The sequence below is a fragment of the Pteropus medius genome, unplaced genomic scaffold, assembly GCF_902729225.1.
Source record: "Pteropus medius unplaced genomic scaffold, Ma_sr-lr_union100, whole genome shotgun sequence".
Lineage (NCBI taxonomy): Eukaryota > Metazoa > Chordata > Mammalia > Chiroptera > Pteropodidae > Pteropus > Pteropus medius.
Window position 1 is genome coordinate 37,634,506 of NW_024355205.1, and position 20,381 is coordinate 37,654,886.

Genomic DNA, 20,381 nt, shown 5'->3' on the forward strand with positions numbered 1-20,381 from the left:
CGTGACCGACTGCTGTGAGGGCTACGAGCAGCTGGGCCTGTACTGCATCTGCGTGGTCGAGGTGCCGGGGTGGGGGAGGGCCACCTCACCTCTTCCTCCCGACGGGGGTGGGGGGGACCTGATGAGCCTCCCGACGGTCACCGTTGTTGGTGCCTTTCACCCTGGACTTGCAGGCTCGTCCTGCAACACTGGTGCTCGGCCGTGAGCGGGCATCGGGTCGTCCGGGGGCCTGTCCAAGCACAGGTCATGGCCCCGCCCGGGTTTCAGGCCCAGCTAGCCAGGTATGCGGAGGCTGCCGGCCAAGGGCCCCGGTTTGACAGCCTTTGTCCTAGAGCGCTGGCTCTCAGGCCTGGCTGACGTGATAGGCCACCGGGCAGCTTCAACGATGCTGAGACTGGGCGCCGCCCTCAGCGTGTGATGAGCACTGCGGGGTGTCGCCTGGGCGCCGGGGTGTTGTAAAGCTCCCCATGTGATTCTGACACGGAGCCGAGTTTGAGAACCAGCATCGCGATCTCTTCTGTGTTGGCTGCCACCTTCTCTTGTTAAAAGCCGTGGTGGATGCTTGCTTTATTCGGAACCCCAATCTGAACTGCAGTATGTGAAAGAGATGGAAGGGGACCCCCAGTCCCCCCTAACTGCCTGGAGGTCCCCAAGTCCTCCTACTTCCACAGTGCGGCGACTAACGGGGTGACTGTTAGCTGTGTGGGACAGTGCCCAAGGCCGGACAGGCCACACCGTGTGGGGTCAGGGCTCAGCTCCTCGACATGCCGGGAGCTTTCTGGGGACCCCTTCCCGGGGAGGAGTGCATGTGCGATGCACGTGAGTCGTGGCGACTGTTACCTCTGAGCCAATGTCAGATCCAAAGTGAGTTTCTGAGCAGTCAGAAAGTCCCCCGTCCACACCCCGTCGTGGAGGGGAAGTGGGAAGGGCGTGACTCCAGGGAATGTCACCGGGCCACCCCCGGCTTGGAGGGCTGTCCCCTCAGGAGTGCAGGAAGCACCGGCTCGAGGCGTCCAGGCGGATGGCTGGCACGGATGGCACGCAGCGGGGGTGCTGGCCCCCCGGGGGCTGTGGGAGGCGGTCTCGGTCCCGCCCACCCTGAGAAGGCCTCGTGCGCTTGGCACGCTGAGTCATCTGAGCGTGCCTTCCTCAAACAACTCAGCAACCGATGATCTAAAACGGGAAGAATATTGCAAGGACACGTGATGTTCCTTTCAGTCTAAACGACTTTCAGTTTTTTTAAAATCCGGCATTTGGAACGCAATGATAATTGATATGTCGGTTTACTTAAGTGTATCTTTTTACTATAATTACAAAAATGAATATACAAGCCATGCAGAAATCTGAGAACAGACAAGAACGTCACACAGGACAGGGATGCCTGCCACTCTCCATTGGCCCTGTTCGAGGACGTCCCGACGGCTCAGGGCTGAGCGTTAACGTGGCACCATTGTCACTAACACTGCCACCGAAACCCAGGCAGGGCCAGCCAGCCTCCGGGCCTGCGGCTCGGGGCCAGCTGTGTGTCCCCGTTGGTTCCTTCAAGGGGTGCTTGCAGGGAAGGGCTGTCCCCGGGAGGTCCCATCCAGGTGCTGGGCCTGAGGAGTCCCTTCCTGTGCTGACACCAGCTGCCTCTCCAGTTTCCCTGTCTCCAAGGGCCACAGGTACAGAGTGGGGCCAGCCGAGCCGCTGCCTCTGGCCTGGGCGCACCTGTTCTCCTGAGCAGTGGGGGGTGCCCTTTTTCTGTGGAGGCCTTGGGACCCATGGCTCTTCGGTTTGGAGCATCAGAATCCAGGGGGAGAAGGTGGGTGCCATCCTGCCCTGATCGTCTTCACCTTGAAGGCAGTAGGCTTCCCACATGCTGACTCTTGTCGGTGAGAGAGGTCACATGTCCAGGGGGATGGAGGATAGGACCCAGGAGATGCTGAGCCACGCCAGCTCCTCCCATGCTGAAGGGTCACCTTTCTGTAGTGGCTGTTGCCCTGCCAGCTAAACAAGTAAATTCCCACCAAGAGAAGGCAGGGGTGGCCGCTGTCCCCTCCCCACCGCCTGCCACTCCACCGTCTCTAAGAAGTGGCTCTCGCGGGACATCGGCCCATATTCACAGTGTTAGCACCTTAATTAGGAACTCAACGGGGAGGGAGGGGACGAGAACATTCTAGTGAGTCCCGGGGGCGAGGCTGCTCTGGGACACTGCGGGCGGGGAGGGAGAGCTCTCCCAGAAGGCCCCGGCCCCTCACAGCTGGGGCCGGGCACCCACTGTCTCCCCTGGGGCTCTGAAGTGCTACTGTAGCATTGAGTCTGGAGAGGGACGCGGGAGCCCAGAGGAAAGAACGGGGGGACCAGGGCCCTGCTGGAGCGTGTCCCGCAGGACAGGCCAGCGAGGGAGGGCCCCGGTCAGTCCTGGACAGGAGGCTCCCCGACTCTGCAGACGAGGACATAGGCTGGGGGTGGCAGGTGACTTGATCAAGATCACAGAGACTTGGGCCTGACTCTTGCCACCCGTGCCAGGTTCTGTCTGTGGCGTTCGGGGCAGGCGCCTCGGCTGGATGGGGGGACCGCAGCACTGAGGAAGATTCGAGACACGGAGCGGGCGGGACTCCTACTCCAGGGGGTGGGGGGCGGGCATCGGGCACCGCCTGCGCTGTGGCATCGCCTTGCGGGGGCCACCGAGCTCTCGCCGGCCACGCTGAGCGCCTCTCGCCCACGCCGCACTCAGAGCACCAGGCTGGCAGCCCGGCCCACACGGGCACAGATCAGGGTGTGATGTTTGATCAAAGCTCCCTTGCAGAGTGACAGGCTGGTGACAGGCTGGCCCTTTGGAACCTCGACTGAGACGTTGCTGTACGTGATCCCCCAAACCCACCATTTGCTCCGCACGGCCTGAGGCAGAGGCCAAAGCGGTGGGGGGGGGGGCGCGGGGGGCACAAGCGGGCTTAACCGCAGGGGAAAACCCCGGGGAGTTGGCGCGGCTCTTAGTTCTTGGGTCCCCCAGACGTGGGGTGACCGGGGTCTTGGCGACCCCGCGCTCTCAGCTCAGAGGCCTCTCCTCCAGGCAGCAGCGAAACCTCGAACTCCCCCCCTTCCCTTTCCCACTCGGCCAGGACGGTCTAAAAAGGGAAGCGAGTTATGAGAACACGTGACGTCGCTGTCAGTCTAAGTGGCTTTCGATTTCTAAACATCCAACCTTTGGATTTTCACGTTCCTCATTCCTTATTGTATTTAAAAGTATCTTTTGACTATAATTACATAAGCGAATACACGAGCCACGCGGGAGTCTGGAAACGCAGGAGAGAATGAAGGGCCGTCGCCCGCGAGCCTGCCGCCCACGCGTGGCCCGCGTTAGCTCTTCCTTCTCTGTTCCTTCGGGACGGATGTTCCACAAAAGCGTGGTCACCTCGTCCGAGGCTTGTGTGTAGCACGCTTCCACCGTTTGGCGATTTACCCGGAACATCTTTTCTGTCAATAAACACTGCTCTGCAGCGTGATTTCATGGCCACGCGGCATCGCCTCACGCGGACGTCAGCGTGAAGCGATCTGCCATCGGCCATCGGCCATCGGCCATCGGCCATCTAGCTGCTTCCCGGTTCTCACTGTTACAAACAATGCTGCTATGCACAAGCTGGGGGCGAGACTGTCGCAGCCGACGCTCGCCTGCTGCTGTGACACCCTGGCGTCCGCTCAGCCCATCTCCACCGCTGGCCCGTCATCATGGCAGGGGGACCCCACTGCACCCGGAGGCTCCCCCAAGCTCCCCGTCTCCCCCGGGCTGAGGACCAGGGCCTCTCTGGGGAAGGAGAATGCCTGGGAAGGAGGCGGGGAGCGGAACGGTATTTCGGAAGGGTCAGCTCCCCGAGCCCCGGAGACCTCAGACGGAAATGCCCGGTGGGCGGCCTCCTCGGACCGTGGCCGACGCGGGCCGCCAGGCGCTGGGCAGTCCTGTGTCACTGCTCGTGATGCACGAGCGGAGGAGAAGCAGATTTCTGACTTTCTACCAGGTCGGGACGGTTGTCAGTTCCCCGGGGTCTCAGTGAGCCTGGCCCCAGGGGGGAGGGGAGTCCCAGCAGTTCTCCTCTTTGCGCCCATTCGAACTTGAACTCGAAAACACGTCGTTGGGATTGATGACCCTTTTTGGAAGCCGGGTATTCTGGGCGGCCTGTGCTTTCTTTTCGTTTGGATAAACCTTTTCATTTAGAACAGTTGTAGACGTACAGACAAGTTGCAAAGATGGTAGAGATTCCCGCATGCCCCTCAGCCAGTGTCCCCCGGTGTCAGCGCCAGTGGACCCCGGGTACACGTGTCCCACTAAGGGACCACGGTCAGTACTCTGCTGTTGGTTCAGCCACACACTTTCCTTGGATTTCACTTTTTCCCTCCTAATGTCATTTTTCTGTCCGAGGAGCCACCTCACATTTAGTCTAGCATCTTCTGGGCCCTGAGGCTGCTGGTCTTTACGATGGGAGAGCAAGCAAAGACCTCGGGATGCGTGGCTGGCGGCCCCCCAGGGATGCTGGCACTGCCATCTCGGTGGCTCCCTGGATTGCACCCCAAGCCCATCTTTCATATCCTCGAAGCCGGCCCTTGTGTGGCAATTTCTCCAGGACTTTAGGCATCAAATGACACTGCCCAGGCCTGACCACGGCCCTTGATCAGGCCACACTGTGCACCCCGGAGTGCCGCAGGCAGAATCCGCACCAGGAGGCACCCCGGTGTGGAGCCCGAGCAGCCCGGCAGGCTTTCACTGCTAATGTCATTAACCGCTACTTATTCCCCCCACACCACCCCAGCCCTGAATCGGTCCTCAGAGTTTGCATCGAGACCCGGGGTCTGCCCCACGGTGGGGCCAGAGGCGCCCACCTCGCCCTGCACCCTGGACGCCGACTGCCCTGGACTTCAGAAATGCTGCCCCTGGTCGGGGGGCCACCGCTGCATGGTTCCCGCACCCCAAGGTAGGACTGAGATGTGCAGCGAAGGAGGTGTCCAGCTAGGCAGCCCCGTGGGCTGGGGGCCTGGCCCCGATCTGGTGAAGGTGAGGGCTGACTGTCCGGAGCACGGTGGAGGAGGGCGCCCACAGCCTGGTGCAGGGCGCCTCCCGCTCCCAAGCACGGACATCTCCACCGAAATCTGGCCACTGACGTCTTGGGGAGAGGGTGCACGCAGGTGCCCTGACGGGGAAGGTACTCCTGGCAGAGCAACCGCAATTTCCCTGGTCCACTGGGGAGGCCCTGGAGCTTGGCGGAAGCTGACCTGTTTCATAGTGGGAAGGTACGCGGCTGGCTGCTCCTGAAGCGGGACCGTACCCCAAGTCCCGCTCGCTGCTCCTGCTTGGCAGGTCTGTGGCCCAGCCCTCAGGGCAGCCTGTCTGGTCTGGAAAGATCTGCCCTTGGCCATGGCTGCCCCCAGGAGGACGTGTTGGTCAAAGTTCAGAGTAAGGAAAAAATCCATCACATGCAATATATATTGCAATATATTCTAGTATTAGTATAGTATAAATAATGTGAAGTATGTTATATCACATTAGCGTATATTAATATGCTATTTTACTATATACATCACAATGTACATGTTGTATAAATCTATATGACACACAGTATTATCTAGCATGCACTATCCACAGTAACGCATTACATGGCGTGTCTAGGATCACACAGATGATAATGTACGAGAGGTGAGGGCGGGAGGCGGGGCAGTGCCCACGCCTTCCAGAGGGCAGCTCCCGCCCTGCCGTCCAGGCCGCCTGTCCCCCTTCCTGCCTGGCCCCGCTGGCCCTGCCCTTCCCTGCCCTGCCCTGGCCGTATCTCTTCAGCCTGTGCCCCCTGCGGTTCCAGGGAGGAGCCCAGCGCGTTCCTGGTACAACGTGACCAGCCTGGTGAAAATGGACTTCAGGGAACTCCTGCAGGTGGACCCCAGTCTCCTGCATCACATGCGGCTCCTGCACTCCATGGTAGGTGAGAGGGGACAAGCCTGCGGGCGGGCTGGGCTGGCACGGGCGGGGCCTGGGGGAACTGGAGGTCATGGGGGGCTGCTCTGAGTGACCCCAGGTCTGGCTGAACCACATGTGAATTCTTAATGAAAACAAAGCTTCAAAGAGGGGTGGCTCTTGGGTAGTAAATGGCACCCATGCAGTGTGCAGCTGGAGTTGGCCACGCAGGACGTGGTGAGCCCCGCCCCATCGCGGTACAGAGCGCGGGACCCCCTCATCGTTTCGCTCTCAGTTGCTGAAGCCAAAGGGTGCCCGGTGTAGACGGCCTGGGCCCAGAGCTGTGCATCGCTGACCTCGCTCTCGGATCCCAGAACATGCCGGCATGGGGACCACCCGCGGTGGCCTTGGCCGTGGGGGCCGCCTGTCGTCACGGGAGTTCCGTAGCACGTCTCTGCCCAAGGAGCCAGAAACGTGCCCGGCTCTGACGACCAGAAGTGTCTGCGAGCATGACCACACGACCCCGGGGGCCAGGCGCCTCTGCTGTGGCCCCGCCCACACTCCCCGCACCTGAGCTTCAGACCCCGTCACGGCCCGGGGTGACGGGGGTCCCTCCTGAGCGTTCAGACCAGCCAGCTGGGGCGGCCCCGAACAGCTGGCCCCTTGTTACAGGCGGTGAAAGTCAACCACCCCGCTCCCCGGTGGCCTCCTTAACCGCCCCAGCTAGAGCGATTCTGTCTCCTCCGAGTTCGCTAGGGGCAGGGGAAGATGGCCCTGTTGGCCAGTGGGAGCGTAGTCAGGCGCCAGACTGCCTGGGTTCTAGTCCCAGCGCTGTCACTGGGCAGCTGTGTGGCCTTGGGCGGGTTACTTAGCCTCTCTGTGTTAGAGACCTTCTCCTTTACGTGGAAAGTCACGACCTCCCTGAGACGGTGGCCGTGCACTTTGAACGGTCCATGGAAAGAGCTGGAAACGGTGCTGACACATGTAGCTCCCGAGTTGCAGTTGTTGGTGTTTTAAATATTGTCGCGTGTCACCCGGTGTCTCTTCACGAGTGTGGGTGTTGTCACCCCCGTCAAACTGTGAGCTGCGGCAGGAGGGGCCTGGCCCCGGGCCCCTCGCTGCAGCATGGCGAGCTCCCTCACTCAGGTGTGTGTCACTCCCCGTGCAGGGTCCGGTCGGCCAGTTCTCTCTCGGTCCTGATCCAGTTCTGTCATGAGCCGCGAGGGTGGGGACCGACGTGGCAGGGGGTCCCCCAGTGTTTTTCTGGGGGTGGCTGTGGCAGAGCACCACAGCCTGGGGGCTTATACGGCAGACCTTTGTGCTCCCACAGTTCTGGAGGCCGAAAGCCTGAGACGGACATGTGGGCAGCGCTGTCCCCGCCCGGGGCTGCACACGAAGGGCCTCTCCCTCTCCTCGCCCCGCAGACGGCTGCCTGTCCCCGTGTCCTCACAGCACCCCCTCTCAGTGTCTCCAGTCACAGGCTTCTCCGTGTAAGGGACCAGCGAGACGGGGCACAGGCCCGGCCTCCCCGCCTCGCCTGCCCGACCGCACCTGCGAGGCCCCTTTGTGAGGTCCTGGCGGGTAGGACTGCCACACAGGGATTTGGGGCCAGACACGATTCACACCACGACGATGGGTGTTACAGAGGCCTTGATAATCCCGTCTGCAGGGCCGTTACTGGGATGACGACAGATACAAAACTATTGTGGAGGTTCATGCCTGCAGAGCAGAAGGGTGTGTGTGTGTGCGTGTGCGTGCACATGTGTGTGCATGTGTGCATGCATGTGTGCTACGTGCATGCGTGTGCATGTGCACATACGTGTGTGAGTGCGTGCACGTACACGTGTGTGCATGCATGTGTGTATGTGTGCGCATACATGCATGTGTGCGTGTGTGCATGTGTGCATGTGTGTGCCATGTGCACGTGTGCATGCATGCACGTGTGTGCGCGTGTGCGCGTGAGAGCACACACTAGACTGTAACTTCTCCAGGCCTCGGTCTCCTTGTCTGTCTGATGGGGAAGTGTCACTGGGTGATGCTCTGACTCTGACCTCATAGGTCACGGGTGCCCTGCGGCCGATGGAAGCCACTGTCTACCACCTGCACTCGGCCTGCGGGGACACCTCAACCACGGTATCCCAGCTGCTGCTGGGCCTGCCGCAGCCGGTGCCTGTGGCCAACGTCTCTGCGATGCTGGATGGCGTCGTGAAGCGCATCTATGAAGTGGTCAGCCTGCAGGTGCAAGGTGCTGCTTCCTCCGCCCGATCCTGTGTGTGGGGGGAGGGGGCAGGAGCAGAAATAACCAGCAGGCGAGGCGTGGCTGACCCATTCTAGCTCACTGTGGCCCAAACTAAGTTTAAACTCTGTGTCCCTGGAGCACCCGCCAGGCCCAGGTTTCTCCTTCCGTGCAGGTCCTCCCCCTCGTCTTCCTCTCCTCCTCTTCCTCCCCTCCTCCCTCCCTCCTCCCCTCCTCTCCTTCCCCCCCCCCTCCTCCTCCTCTGCTCCCTCCTCCTCTCCCCCTCTTCCCTTCCCCTCTTCCACTCTCCTCTTACTGCCCTTCTCCCCCCTCCTTGTCCTCTCCCTCCTCCCCCCCTCCTCCCCTTTTCTTCCTCCTCCCCCTCCCCCCCTTCCTCCTTCTGTCCATGTCACGGGTCAGCAAACTTTTTAGCCAGCCAGCACACACTGTGGGCCGTGGGCCACATGGCCTCTGTCTCAGGTGCTTGGCTCTGCCATGTGACATGGAAGGGGTCACAGACAGGGTGTTAGCAGGTGGCTCCAGCCGCACATTCTTCCCTATAGCAGGAGTTTGCTGCACCCCAGGAGGGGGGCTGCTCTTGCTTGGGAAGCTCCTTCTAGGACTGTGACGGTCGCATGTGATGATACCAGGCTCCAGGGCCCAGAGAAAGCTCTAGAGATCGCATTTAATTTCCTTCAGAATCCACAGACTTTCTCGAAGACCCGACTGAGTGAGGCCCGTCAGAGAGGAGCTTGTCTTGTCGGCCCGGACTCTGGCCGGAGGCCACTGGAACGCACCTGTAGGCGGACAAGTCGGTTTCAGTACTGAGGGCTAAGAGGACATGCGTTTGGAGGTTCGCGAGCATGACCAGGTGCTCGCCACGCACCGGTTTTTTTTTTTTAACAGACCTGAACGAATGCTCGCATGAGGAACTCAATGCCTGCGCTGACCGGGAGCTGTGTTTGAACCTGGAGAGCTCGTACCAGTGTGTCAGTCACCCGGAGTCGCTGACCTCGTCCCCCCAGAAGCCAAACTGCACGTGCGAAGGTGAGGAGCCTGGGACTGGCCTCGGGAGCCTTTCCAGCCACGCGGCCCCTGGGCCCAGGGGCCCTCTGTCCCCGCGAAGGGCAGGCCGTCTGGCTCGCGGGCAGCGCTGCCGCTCTTGCCGCCGTCCCTGTCCTTGTCGCGAACGAGCCTTGCGTCCGTCCTTGGATGTCACCAGCGTTCACTGCGCGCCGCTCACTGTGTGGACGCTGGTGACAGACACACGTACGGGCAGATGGTCACCTCTGCTCTCAGGAAAAGCAGCCGAGGACACGCCAGAGGCTGGCTGGGCGCGCCGTGTCAGCAGGACGCCTGCACACGTGCTGGTGTCGTCAGCATCCGCGTGGCGTTTCAACTACTGGAGTGTGAACGGGGATCGGGGCCTGTGGCTGAGGAACCCCAATATTCAGAAGTCAGTAAAGGAGGGGGGGCTTGCAAAGAGACGGAGTGAGGCGGGAAGAACAGCGGGAAAGCGCCCCTGGGGTCAGGAAGGGGCAGCCCCTGCCGGAGGTTTCCTAAGCTGGAGTGGGGGCGCTCCCGGGAGGGTGGTTTTGGAGATGGGTGATGCCCAAGCGGGCCGCGTGCTGAGGGAAGGGACCTCGGCGGATTCTCATAGCTCCAGGACCCGGTCAAGCCCTTGGACCTCTCCCCCTCCCACAGGCCTTCCCCAAATGGGCGTGCCGGTCACCTGAAGCTGCTCTGGCAGCCGGCATGTGGTCAGGGGGTCTCGGTGCCCACAGCCTGCAGGTGTGCAGGTGGGCGAGGCTGCAGGTGCTCAGCTGGCAGCTGGGACAGTGAGGGGGAGATGCATGGATGGGCGCTGAGGGTCAGGTTAGCATTCATTCATTCATTCATTCATTCGCTTATGGGACGCATTTTAATGAGTGCCTACTACGCGCCAGGTACTGTTCTCACTGGGGTTGTTCAGTGTCCAAGCCCTGCTCCCTAGAAACTCACACTTCAGAGAGAGACGATGATCGAATGAGGACAAACAGACCCCGGGGCGATGGTTTGGCTATAAAGAAAGATGGCGTAGGAGGGAGACAGCTGGGACGGCCCGCGTGTGATGACGACGTGACCTTCGGGCAGAGACCCGCGTGGCCCCGGGAACTGAGCAGTGAGGCTGGCGGAGGGGCGGGCTGAGGAGAGAGCGGGAGGAGCCTGGCGAGCTGAGGACTGGTCCCCAACAACGTCCGGGGACCTGTGACTGTCACCTTACACGGCAGAAGGAACTGTGCAGATGGGATCAGGCGGAGGACCTTGAGACCGTGAGGGCATCCCGGACAATCTGAGTGGGCTCAGCGTGGTCACGAGGGATAGGAGGGAGGCAGAGGGTCAGAGTCAGAGGGGCTGTGACAAGGGAAACGGCGAGGGGAGAAGACGCGGCCCCCCCGGCCGGAGCGCAGGTGCCTTTAGAGGCTCGAAGAGGCAGGAGGTGGATTCTTGCCTGGAGCCTCCAGAAGGATCACAGTCCTGAGGACACCTGGACTTTGGCCTTCTGGGCTCCAGGACCGTGAGAGGAAATTCTCTTGTCCTAAGGCACTAGGTCTGGGGCGATGCGTTACAGCAGCCTCAGGAAACTCACACGAAGGGTCAGGTCAGGGCCCCGGGGTGGCGTGTGCTTGGTGGGGTCCAGGGTCCAGGAGGCCGGAGCCGGAGCCCTGGGACGGAAGCCGGCGGGGCCCACGGGGCCCAGACGTGGTAAGGCCGTGGGGATTTTAAACTTTTTACTCTTAAAAGTTGTAGACGAATATAAATACATCTTGCTTCATCTCCATCGCCATTTACTCTCCCTGCCCCCCACCGCATGGTCTGAGACCCCCTTCCTCATTTGACTTCATCTGTCACTGCTTCAGAGTGTATCTCTAAGAGATAGGAGACATTTTTTTAAAAAATCTACAATGCCGTATCATATCATCCCTTAGAAAAACAAGGCAATATTTTTTAACATCATCCAGCCTTCAGTCTGTTGGAATTTCTATTTGTCTCATTGTTATCACAATTTTTAATAGTCTGTTTCGATTGCAAGTTATATCAGGTCCAACAATCGCTGATGCCACCTCTTAAGTTCTTCTATTTTGTGTCCGCGGCTCCCCTCGCCCCCCGTTTCCTCCTGTGACTGTTGGAAGACCTGGCTCCCTCGGCTCGGCCACTTCCCCTGGACGGGGATCTGCCAGCATCGGGGCTCCCTAGCACCCCATCCCCTCCTCTGGGTCTCCTGTGAACCGCAGTCATCTTTGGGGCAGGCCCCTCCCTTAAGTAATGGTGCCTGGACCCCTCAGTACCTGGCGAAGCCATCAATGTGTCGCCTCTCAGAATGTTCCCAAGTGCACGGAATAGTAGATGCCGGAAAAACTGGCGATACTGAGACTTATCAAAACCGCACAACCCCGTTAGGTGGGGTTCCTGTCATACGGAGCAGCGGACCCCACTCTAAGGGGCAAGGCAGGAAGCGGGGGGCACAGTCCGGCAGGGCCCTGGGAGCAGGTGGCCAGGCGGACACCAGGCCTCCCCAGGACAGCTGGGCGCACCCTCCGGGCAGGGGCTTGGTGGAGAGGGGCCCGCAGGACGGGGCCTCCTGGCCTCGCCACCTCTCAGGACGTTCAGCCTGGAACGTGCCACCTACTCGCTTTGGCCACTCGTCTCGCTCTTGTCATTCTGGAATCTGATATGTCGCTTCGACCGCATTCTGACGGTGGCAGGGGAAGTCTCCCCGGGTCTCGAGCCCCAGCAAACTCTCTCGTTTTTCCCTGTTCGCGTCCAGGTTTTTGTCGCTGTCTGTTTGCTCGTTTTACTGTATGGAAACCCTGCTCTCGTGCAGTTTCGTGTTCTGCTTTCTTCAGTCACCACTGTGTCACAAAGGTTTCCACGAGGCAGCCTGGTCTTCAGAGCTCCGATTTTCGATGGTTGGGTGTAACGATGTTGCCTGGCAACAGAGCGATGCTCATGGCTGTTTCCCTCGGGGTGCGTGTGTTGGGGAGGGGGTGCATTTAGGCTGCTGCCAACATCCTGCTATAAAAACTAGAGTGATCAGTAACATCGTGAGGTGGTTTTAGAGAACGGTGTCACAATCACGTTCGAACGACCTAATTTAACTCGCATGTCCTTTCCTCTTCAAAGGGGCGTAAGGGCGAGGACCCTCCCTTTGCTCAGCCGCCTAGCCACCGGCTCTGTCGTAAGCACATTCCGGTGTCGCCTCCTTTTATCCGTGAGGAGCTGCCCTGTGGTGTACTCCCAGGGGCCACCCTCTGGCACAGCACCGTGTCACCCAGCAGCCGTGTCCTCCCGTCTGCTGACGGCAGTCGAGAAGGGGGGCTGAGGGCTGGGGGAGGAGCTGGTTCCCAGCACCACTTGAGGATCCGGAGGGTCCGGGGTGGGTCTTCATCCACCAGAATGTTCTACCTCCCCAGGACGGAGCTCCACGGGGCAGGTCTCTTGGTCACTGCTCATCAGTTCCCGTGCTTGGCAAACAGCAGTCACTCCAAACATACTTGATATCAATGAATGACAAGGGAGGTTTGAGTGGCGGCTACTCTGGGAGTTTGACCTTCCAGCTCCGCTTGACGAGACACTCCTCTGCGGTGCAGCTCGATACTGTGAGGGTCTGATGAGAACTGTGCACCCCTCCACGCACAGCTGCGCCGCAGAGCTGTGCACAGACCCACTGCGGACCATCCTTAGGTCTCATGGGCCACGGCCTTGGCAGGCGGGAGATCCCGTCCGGTCATTGAGAAGAGAAGGTTGGAATACAGTTATTAAACATGCTCTGGTTCGTGGTCTGATAAAAATATTACACTCTATTTGCCGCTGAGAATGCTGTCACCCGGACCCCACCATGCTGCCCCAATACTGAGCTGCGAGGTTCCTTCTGGAAAAAGGTCCAGCCCACAGGTAAACACGCACAGGTCAACGACCCAGTTTCACTCCTCAGAGGGCGGGAAAGGCAAATCCGGCGTTGTCAGCGAAGAAGCTCAGAGTGAATTCCAGTCGCATATTGCTAAGGGAAGCAGCATATGTTTTAAATTTAGAAGCTAATATAAATGAGCAATCTGCTGGAATGGTTTAGAGGTACGAACTCGTGGAAAATACAGCTCAAATTTCACATGCTTTTCTTGTGAAATTAGTCACCCAATTAATGACACACGGGGCAGCTGGATTCTTGCACAAAACAGAAACTGTAAGAAATATTGCATGGTTGGCACGTACTGTTCCGGGAACACAAGCTGTTTTTAGGATGGAGTGGGACTGTCTTCGGGGGTCATCCCAGCTCCCTCTGACACCGTCCCCCTCCCAGCTGGAGCCTAATGGCTACTCGGCTCCGTATAGAAACATCTCCTGGACTCGTGCTTGGCCAGGGCAGGACTGGCCACTGGAGAGGCAGCCTGGCAGGTAGGAAGGTCACCCAAGCCAAGACTCATCCCCAGCGAATGCTCAGACTCTTGGCTCGAACCCTCAGCGTTTCTACCTTTACAAGGGTCAGGTGTCAGGGTGACAGGCCCGAGGGAAATGAGGACAAGAGCTGACACGGGAGATCCTGGGACAGGCAGTGCCCCTACCAGCTCCCTTCCTGTTTCACCAGAGACGGGGCAGGGCTGCCTGGAAGAAACAGGGCTGGACCCATGGACCCGGGGAACGTGTGTGCTTCACCGAGATGAAGGTCAAGCTCCCGACCATAGGATGGGGAGGGCCACAGAGCGATAGCATCCTCAGAACGCACAGTCAAGAATCGGGCGCTACTTTCCAGGACCACGTTTAATGAGGGCATTGAAAAGTGCAGGGCCATGCGAGCTTTTCATCAGCTCCTTCCTTAGTCCCTCATTAGCATCCTGGCTAATGAAGGGCTAAGGTCCAGTTCAAGGGTAAGGGGCAGAAGGACCACCTCCGGGTCAACATCGCGAGCTCTGTCCTACGGAAGCAGGATTGGCCTCAGTGTGCCAGACGCTGGCCAGCTTCGCAGCAGCACGAAGAACTTTCCAAGCTTCGTGCTGTCCAGACAGCTGCTGCCTCGGACACTAGTGGAAGAAGCCTGGGAGGTGGATTCACCTTCTGTGGCGGCTGTCACAAAGCGCCACAAACCTGTGGTTTGAAACAACGAAAAAGGGTCAAAATGTAAAAAAAAAAAAAAAGGTCAATTAATTTTTTCAAAAAGAATAAAACAACGGAAATAGAATTCTCTCACAGTTCCAGAAGGTAGAAATCTGAAAAGGACAGATGTGTCTTCTTCGAATACACTCTAACTCCTCATCCTAGGGGAACTCTCATGGGACATCGAGAGTTTAGATGGGTCCCCAATCCTGTCCAAGCATGGCATGGGGCAGGGAGGGCTGGGCTAGCTTCTCTCATGAGCTTCTGGTAGTTTATATCTGCCTGCTTTGAGGAGGACCAGCAGGAGTTCACAGTGGGGAAGCACACATATCCAGGACACCCCCATTTATAAAAGATGGCTCAGTGCTCAGGTGGAGGAGGACACAGCAGAGCTGAGTCTCAGGACTAGGATGAGGCACTAAACTTGATTCTGAGCTGCTTGGCAGCCAGGGCAAAAAGGGAAATGAGTTGAATTATACTGGTTTTTATTTTTTTACTGAAAGGAAGCACATACATTTGTCTGGAAAGATAAACTTTTAGAAAAATTATTTGTTTTTTATGGTTTAAAATTTTTTAATTTCAATTACAGTTGGCATACATGTATTAGTTTCGGGTGTATGACACAGTGATTATACATTTATATAACTCGCGAAGTGATCTTGCTGATAAATTTACTTAGTATCCATCTGACATTATACATAGTTATGACAGTATTTGTACTTTACATCCCCGTGACTGTTTTGTAACTACCCATTTTTACTTCGTAATCCCTTCCCCTTTTTAACCCACCTCCAACCCCCCTGTCATCCGGCGACCACCAAAATATTCTCTGTATCTATGAGTTTGTTTCCGTTATGTTTGTTTATTTCGTTCTTTCATTCCACATGTAAGTGAAATCATCTGTCTTGCTCTGTCTGGCTGACTCCACTCCGCACAGTGCCCTCTAGGTCCACCCATGTTGTTGCAGATGGCAAGATTTCCTTCTTTTTTATGGCTGAGTAATTTTCCATTGTATATATGTACCACCTCTCCTTTATCCATTCATCTGTTGATGGACACCCAGGATGTCTCCATATCTTGGCTACTGTAAATAATGCTGCAGTGAACCTATGAATGCAAATGTCCCTTCAAAGTAGTATTTGGGTTTTTTGGGATGAATACCCAGAAGTGGGATTCCTGGGGCCTTCTTTGTCTCTTGGTATAGCCTTTGTTTTAAAGTTTATTTTGTCTGACGTAAGTATTACTATCCTAGCTTTTTTGTTTGTTTGTTCGTTTGTTTCCATTTTTATGAAACGTCTTTTTCCGTCCCTTGACTTTCAGTCTGTGTGTCTTTTGATCCGCAGTGAGTCTTTTGTGGGCAGCGTATGTAAGAGTTTTATTTTCTTATCCATTCAGCCATGTCTTTTTGGTGGAGCATTTAATCCATTTAGATTTAAAGTAATTGTTGAGAGATATGTAGTTATTGCCATTTTATTATTCATATTTTTGATCTTTTTTTTTTCCTTTCCTCTTAAAGAAGCCCCTCCAACATTTTCTGTAATACTGGCTTGGTGGTGATAAACTCCTTTAGCTTTTTATTTTCTGGGAAGCTGTTTATTTGTCCTTCAATTCTAAATGATAGCTTTGGTGTGTAATCTTGATCGTAGGTCCTTGCTTTAATCCCTTTGAATATTTCATGCCGATCCCTTCTCGCCTGCAAAGTTTCTGTTGAGAAATCAGCTGACAGTCTTATGGGAGCTCCCTTATTGGCAACTAACTGCTTTTCTCTTGCTGCTTTTCAGATTTCCTTTGTCTTTCGCCTTTGGTATTTTAGTTATGATGTCTCTTTGGGTTCATCTTGTTTGGGACTCTCTGAGTTTCCCGGGCTTGTGTGTTATTCCCTTCACCGGGTTAGGGAAATTTTCCATCATTATTTCTTCAAATAGCTTCTCAATTCCTGGCTCTCTCTTCTCCTTCTGGTACCCCTATGATGCAAATCTTTGTATGCTGGATGTTATCCCAGAGGCCCCTTAAACCATCCTCGTTTTATTTTTAGATTCCTTTTTCTCGTTGCTGTTCTCATTGGATGTTTTCTGTTACTTTATCTTCTAAATCACTGATTCGATCCTCTGTTTCATCTCCCTCCAATATATTCTTTATTTCAGTAATTATAGTCTTCATTTCTGACTGGTTTTCTTTCTTGTGTTTTCCGTCTCCATTTTTATGTTTTCTAGCTCTTCGTTAAAGTTCTTGCTGAGTCCATCTACTCTTTCCACAAGTTTATTAACCAGTGTTGTGAACTCTGCATCTGGCAGGTTGCTTATCTGCGTTTTGTTGAGTTCTTTTTCTGGAACTTTGTTCTGTTCTCTCGTTTGGGACATGTTGCTTTGTCCCCCCATTTTGGCCGACTCTCTGTGTCTGCCTCTATGTATTAGGTAGGGCTGCTCTGTCTCCCAGCCTTAGGAGAGTGGCCTTATGTAGTAGGTGTCCTGCAGGACCCAGTGGCACAGTCTCCTGGTCACCTGAGCCACACGCTCCAGGTGTGTCCCTTGTATGGGTTGTGTGTGCCCTCCTGTTGTAGTTGAGCCTTGGTTGCTGTTTACGCGTCATTGAGAGGGTTTGGTCCTTGAGCTCATTGGGCGTGAAGACTGGCCATGACTACAAGGGAGGAGCCGTTGTGTAAGGGCTGACCCCATAGAGCAGGAGTCACCCTAGCAGGGCTCTGGTGCCTGCCCAGTCTTTCCTTTGATTGTGTCATTCTTGGATGTGGCCCTGAGTGGTGCTCTGGCACTGTCTGGAGCCAGCTCCTAGGCGTGCCAGCCCCAGGTCCTCCTGGAAGGGATCCTGCCTTAGGCCAAATTCAACTTCAGCCTGTGCCTGGCCTGGGGCTACCTGATAAGAGCCACCAAGTAATTTCTGAAGATGGCTGCCACCCGTGCTGGGCTTAGAGGTGCCTTAAGAGTCTGAGCAAGGAACCGAGGCCAGCTGCCACTGGTGTCGAGCTTGGGGCTGCTCAGCAAGAAGTATGGGGCACGTGGAGGCCAGACGCTGCTTGTTTGGGGTTTTTGAACCTTTGTGAGATTTTAGGAAAGTCCACAGCTTGATCCAAGACAGGCCATTTGTATGGAAAAGCCACTCGAAGGGTGATCCTGCATGTTGGGAGGGGCGGGGTCTCAGGGAATCACCAGGGCAGGGCGAACGGTGTGAACTAGTTTGGTGGAGACTCAGATATGGCGGCGCCTGTGTCTACAAGACAGGTAGGGGAGGACTCAACAAAGGGACAATGGCTTCTGCCAGCACTTCTGTTCAGGAGAAAGCCTCTGCTCCAGCCCTTACCCTGAAGCCAGACAGCTCAGTTCCTCCCCGTGTGTCCCTGGCACCTTTTTGGCACCCCGGTGCTAGAGCACAGAGAGAGCGAGTCCGTCAGTGGTAAGTTCACGTGCAGGCCTCTTAAGAAGACGCCTGGGGCTCCCGCAGCCCACCTCTCACTTAGCCACAATTTCCACTGGTTTTCACAGCCAGAGAGTGTCAAGCTTTTTCTTCCCGGGTCTGGAACCCTGGGCTGGGGAGCCTGGTGTAGGGCTGGGACCCCTCACTCTTCCTGGGGGACCTCTGCCGCTGGGATATCCCTCCTGATTTTTAACTGCCACAGGTGATTGTGGGACCAGCCTGATGTGTGTCTCTGCCCCTCCACCAGTCTCGAGGTGGCTTTTTCTGTGTGTCCTTAGCCATAGGACTTCTGTTCAGCTAGACTGCAGGCGACTCTCAGCGACGGTTGTTCTGTCGTTTAGTTGTAATTTTGATGTGGTCATGAGAGGAAGCAAGCACGGCGTTTACCTCCTCCACCATCTTGACTGGAAATCCTAGAATTTTTTTCATGATACTAGAAAACACATATTTTCTGAATCCTTACATGAAGGGCTTTTGGAAACCTCAGACACTTTTGGGCTCCATTTCTTTTACTGTGGTTTTGCAAGAGATTTAAACAAATATCTTCATGGCCTGTATTTTATAAAACTCAAACTCTGATGTAAAACTTTTTGTGCCTAGATTGAAGGTGATTCCCTGAGACCCCGCCCCTCCCAACATGAAAGATCACCCAAGCCACTTCGAGTGGCTTTTCCATACAAATAGCCTGTCTTGGATCAGGCTGTGGACTTTCCTAAAATCTCACAAAGGTTCAAAAACCCCAAACAAGCAGCATCTGGCTTCCACGCGCCCCATACTTCTTACTTTTTATATAAGTCATATTATGCAGGTGCTTGCTATAAGCCAGAATTTTTCTTCCAAAAAATAAGTTTAATTCTATTTGGGCATTAGAATATATATTAATTATTATACAACAATCATTATATTAGAATATTATATACTAGAGTGTTATATTAGAGTATTGCTCCTAAAAAAATACATTTCACTATGAAAACATAAGAAGATTTAGCCTGACTCCTGAATCTGGTTTCCCTTCTTAAAAGAACAGTTAGATAGAGTAGGGCCCGCCCTAATGGCCTCACTTTAACTTAATCACCTCTTTAAAGACCCTCTCTCCAAATACAGTCCCATTCTGATGTACCGTGAGTGAGGACATCAACATAGGAATTTTGGGGGACACAGTTCAGCCCACGACACACCATAATGGCCACAGCCGCAAAAACAATGTTGGTTGCTTCTGTGTCTCGGTGTTGTAAATAATGCTGCAATGAACGTCGGAGTCCGGACAGCTCTTCGAGATAGGGCGTAAATGCTCAGAAGCGGGATTGCTGAGTCATATGGTAGTTCTATTTTTAACTCTTCGAGGAACCCGCGTAGCGTTTCCCGGAGTGGCTGCACCCCTCACACGCCTACGACCAGCGCACGAGGCTCCCTTTTCTCCACGTCCTGACCGGCACTTGTCATCTTTTGTCTTCTTGATGACGGCCATTCTGACAGGCGTGAGGTGCCATCTCTTTGGGGTTTGGGTTTGCATTTCCCCGACGCGTGGTGACGTTGAGCATCTTTTCACGCGTCCGTGTGTCTCTTTTGGGAAAATGTCAATTCCGATTTTTTGCTCGTTTTGTGACTGGATTGTTTGGGTTTCGCTATTGAGTTGTATGAGTTCCACGAATCTTTCGGATACTAACCTCTGATCAGATGAGAGACGTGCAAGTGCCATCTCACGCTCACAGGCTGCCCATTCGTCGCGTCGATGGCTTTCCGTGGAGAAGCGTTTTAGTTCGCGCAGTCTCACTCGCTGATTTGCTTTGTGCCTCTTTCCGATGTTCTTCACATCTTCCCCGTTCTGTGCGTTCATAGATGACCCTCTCATCGAAGATTACATGGCCCTGAGTGTCACCAGCAGCAGCTTTCAAGTGTCCTGGAGCTTCAACTCCACCCAGAAGCGCACCTTCCATGTGCAGGTTTACAGGGGTGAGGAGCTGCTCAGGAGTGCCTGGACCCAAGGGACGACCCTGGACGTGGCTGGGCTGGAGGCCGGGGTGCTGTATGGGGTGAGGACCAGCTACCAGGCATGCGGGACCAACGTCACCGCCCGGCTGACCGTCAAAACCGGTAAGGCGCTCGTCCAACGCCACGTGTTACCCGTGAGTTCATCTTCCTATCCCGGTCCCATTGGCCCCGGTGATTAAAATCATTGAGGTTCCTATAACTACGAAAGGGCCTGAACCCAGCCCCACCTGTCCTCACGGCCGTGGGCGCTCCGTGTCCTTGAGAAGTGCCATGGCGGCCGTGGCCGTCACATGCTCCCCTGACTCCCCCCACCTCGTCCTGCTGGGGCTGAGTGACACCTGAGGTGCTGAGGGCCCCATGGGGACCCCATCTTTCTGTCCTTTAAAAGACTTATAAAGCAGTCGGGGTGAAGCAGTAAGCGTAACGCAGCAGAAGCTGGTGGCGGTTTGCGTGCACTGAATTCTACAGGGCGGATGTGTCTAACTTCCCCAAGCAAAGGACCCGAGTGTCATGCAGGCTGCACAAAGCACGCCTTGTCCCCGCTACAAGATACCTGGGAGCGAATCCGTGCCCACCCTGTCGGTGCCCTGAAACCCTTTCCCCCAGACGCGACGCGGGAATGGACTGGGAATCCCAGCATCCAGAGGCAGCTGGCGTGGCTCACGAGGCTCTGGC

The 20,381-nt window shown here is 56.0% G+C and overlaps 1 protein-coding gene across 1 annotated transcript in view; it reads left to right on the forward strand.

Moving 5' to 3' along the window:
- The first annotated feature begins 764 nt into the window (after nucleotides 1–764).
- The window catches only part of UMODL1 (uromodulin like 1), a 46,761-nt gene continuing 27,144 nt past the window's right edge, over nucleotides 765–20,381 (forward strand). The window contains exons 1-6 of the mRNA XM_039857405.1: nucleotides 765–819; nucleotides 4,788–4,949; nucleotides 5,829–5,944; nucleotides 7,979–8,165; nucleotides 9,063–9,203; nucleotides 19,554–19,808. Of these exons, the coding sequence (XP_039713339.1) occupies nucleotides 765–819; nucleotides 4,788–4,949; nucleotides 5,829–5,944; nucleotides 7,979–8,165; nucleotides 9,063–9,203; nucleotides 19,554–19,808 (916 nt within the window). The remainder of the gene's footprint in view (nucleotides 820–4,787; nucleotides 4,950–5,828; nucleotides 5,945–7,978; nucleotides 8,166–9,062; nucleotides 9,204–19,553; nucleotides 19,809–20,381) is intronic.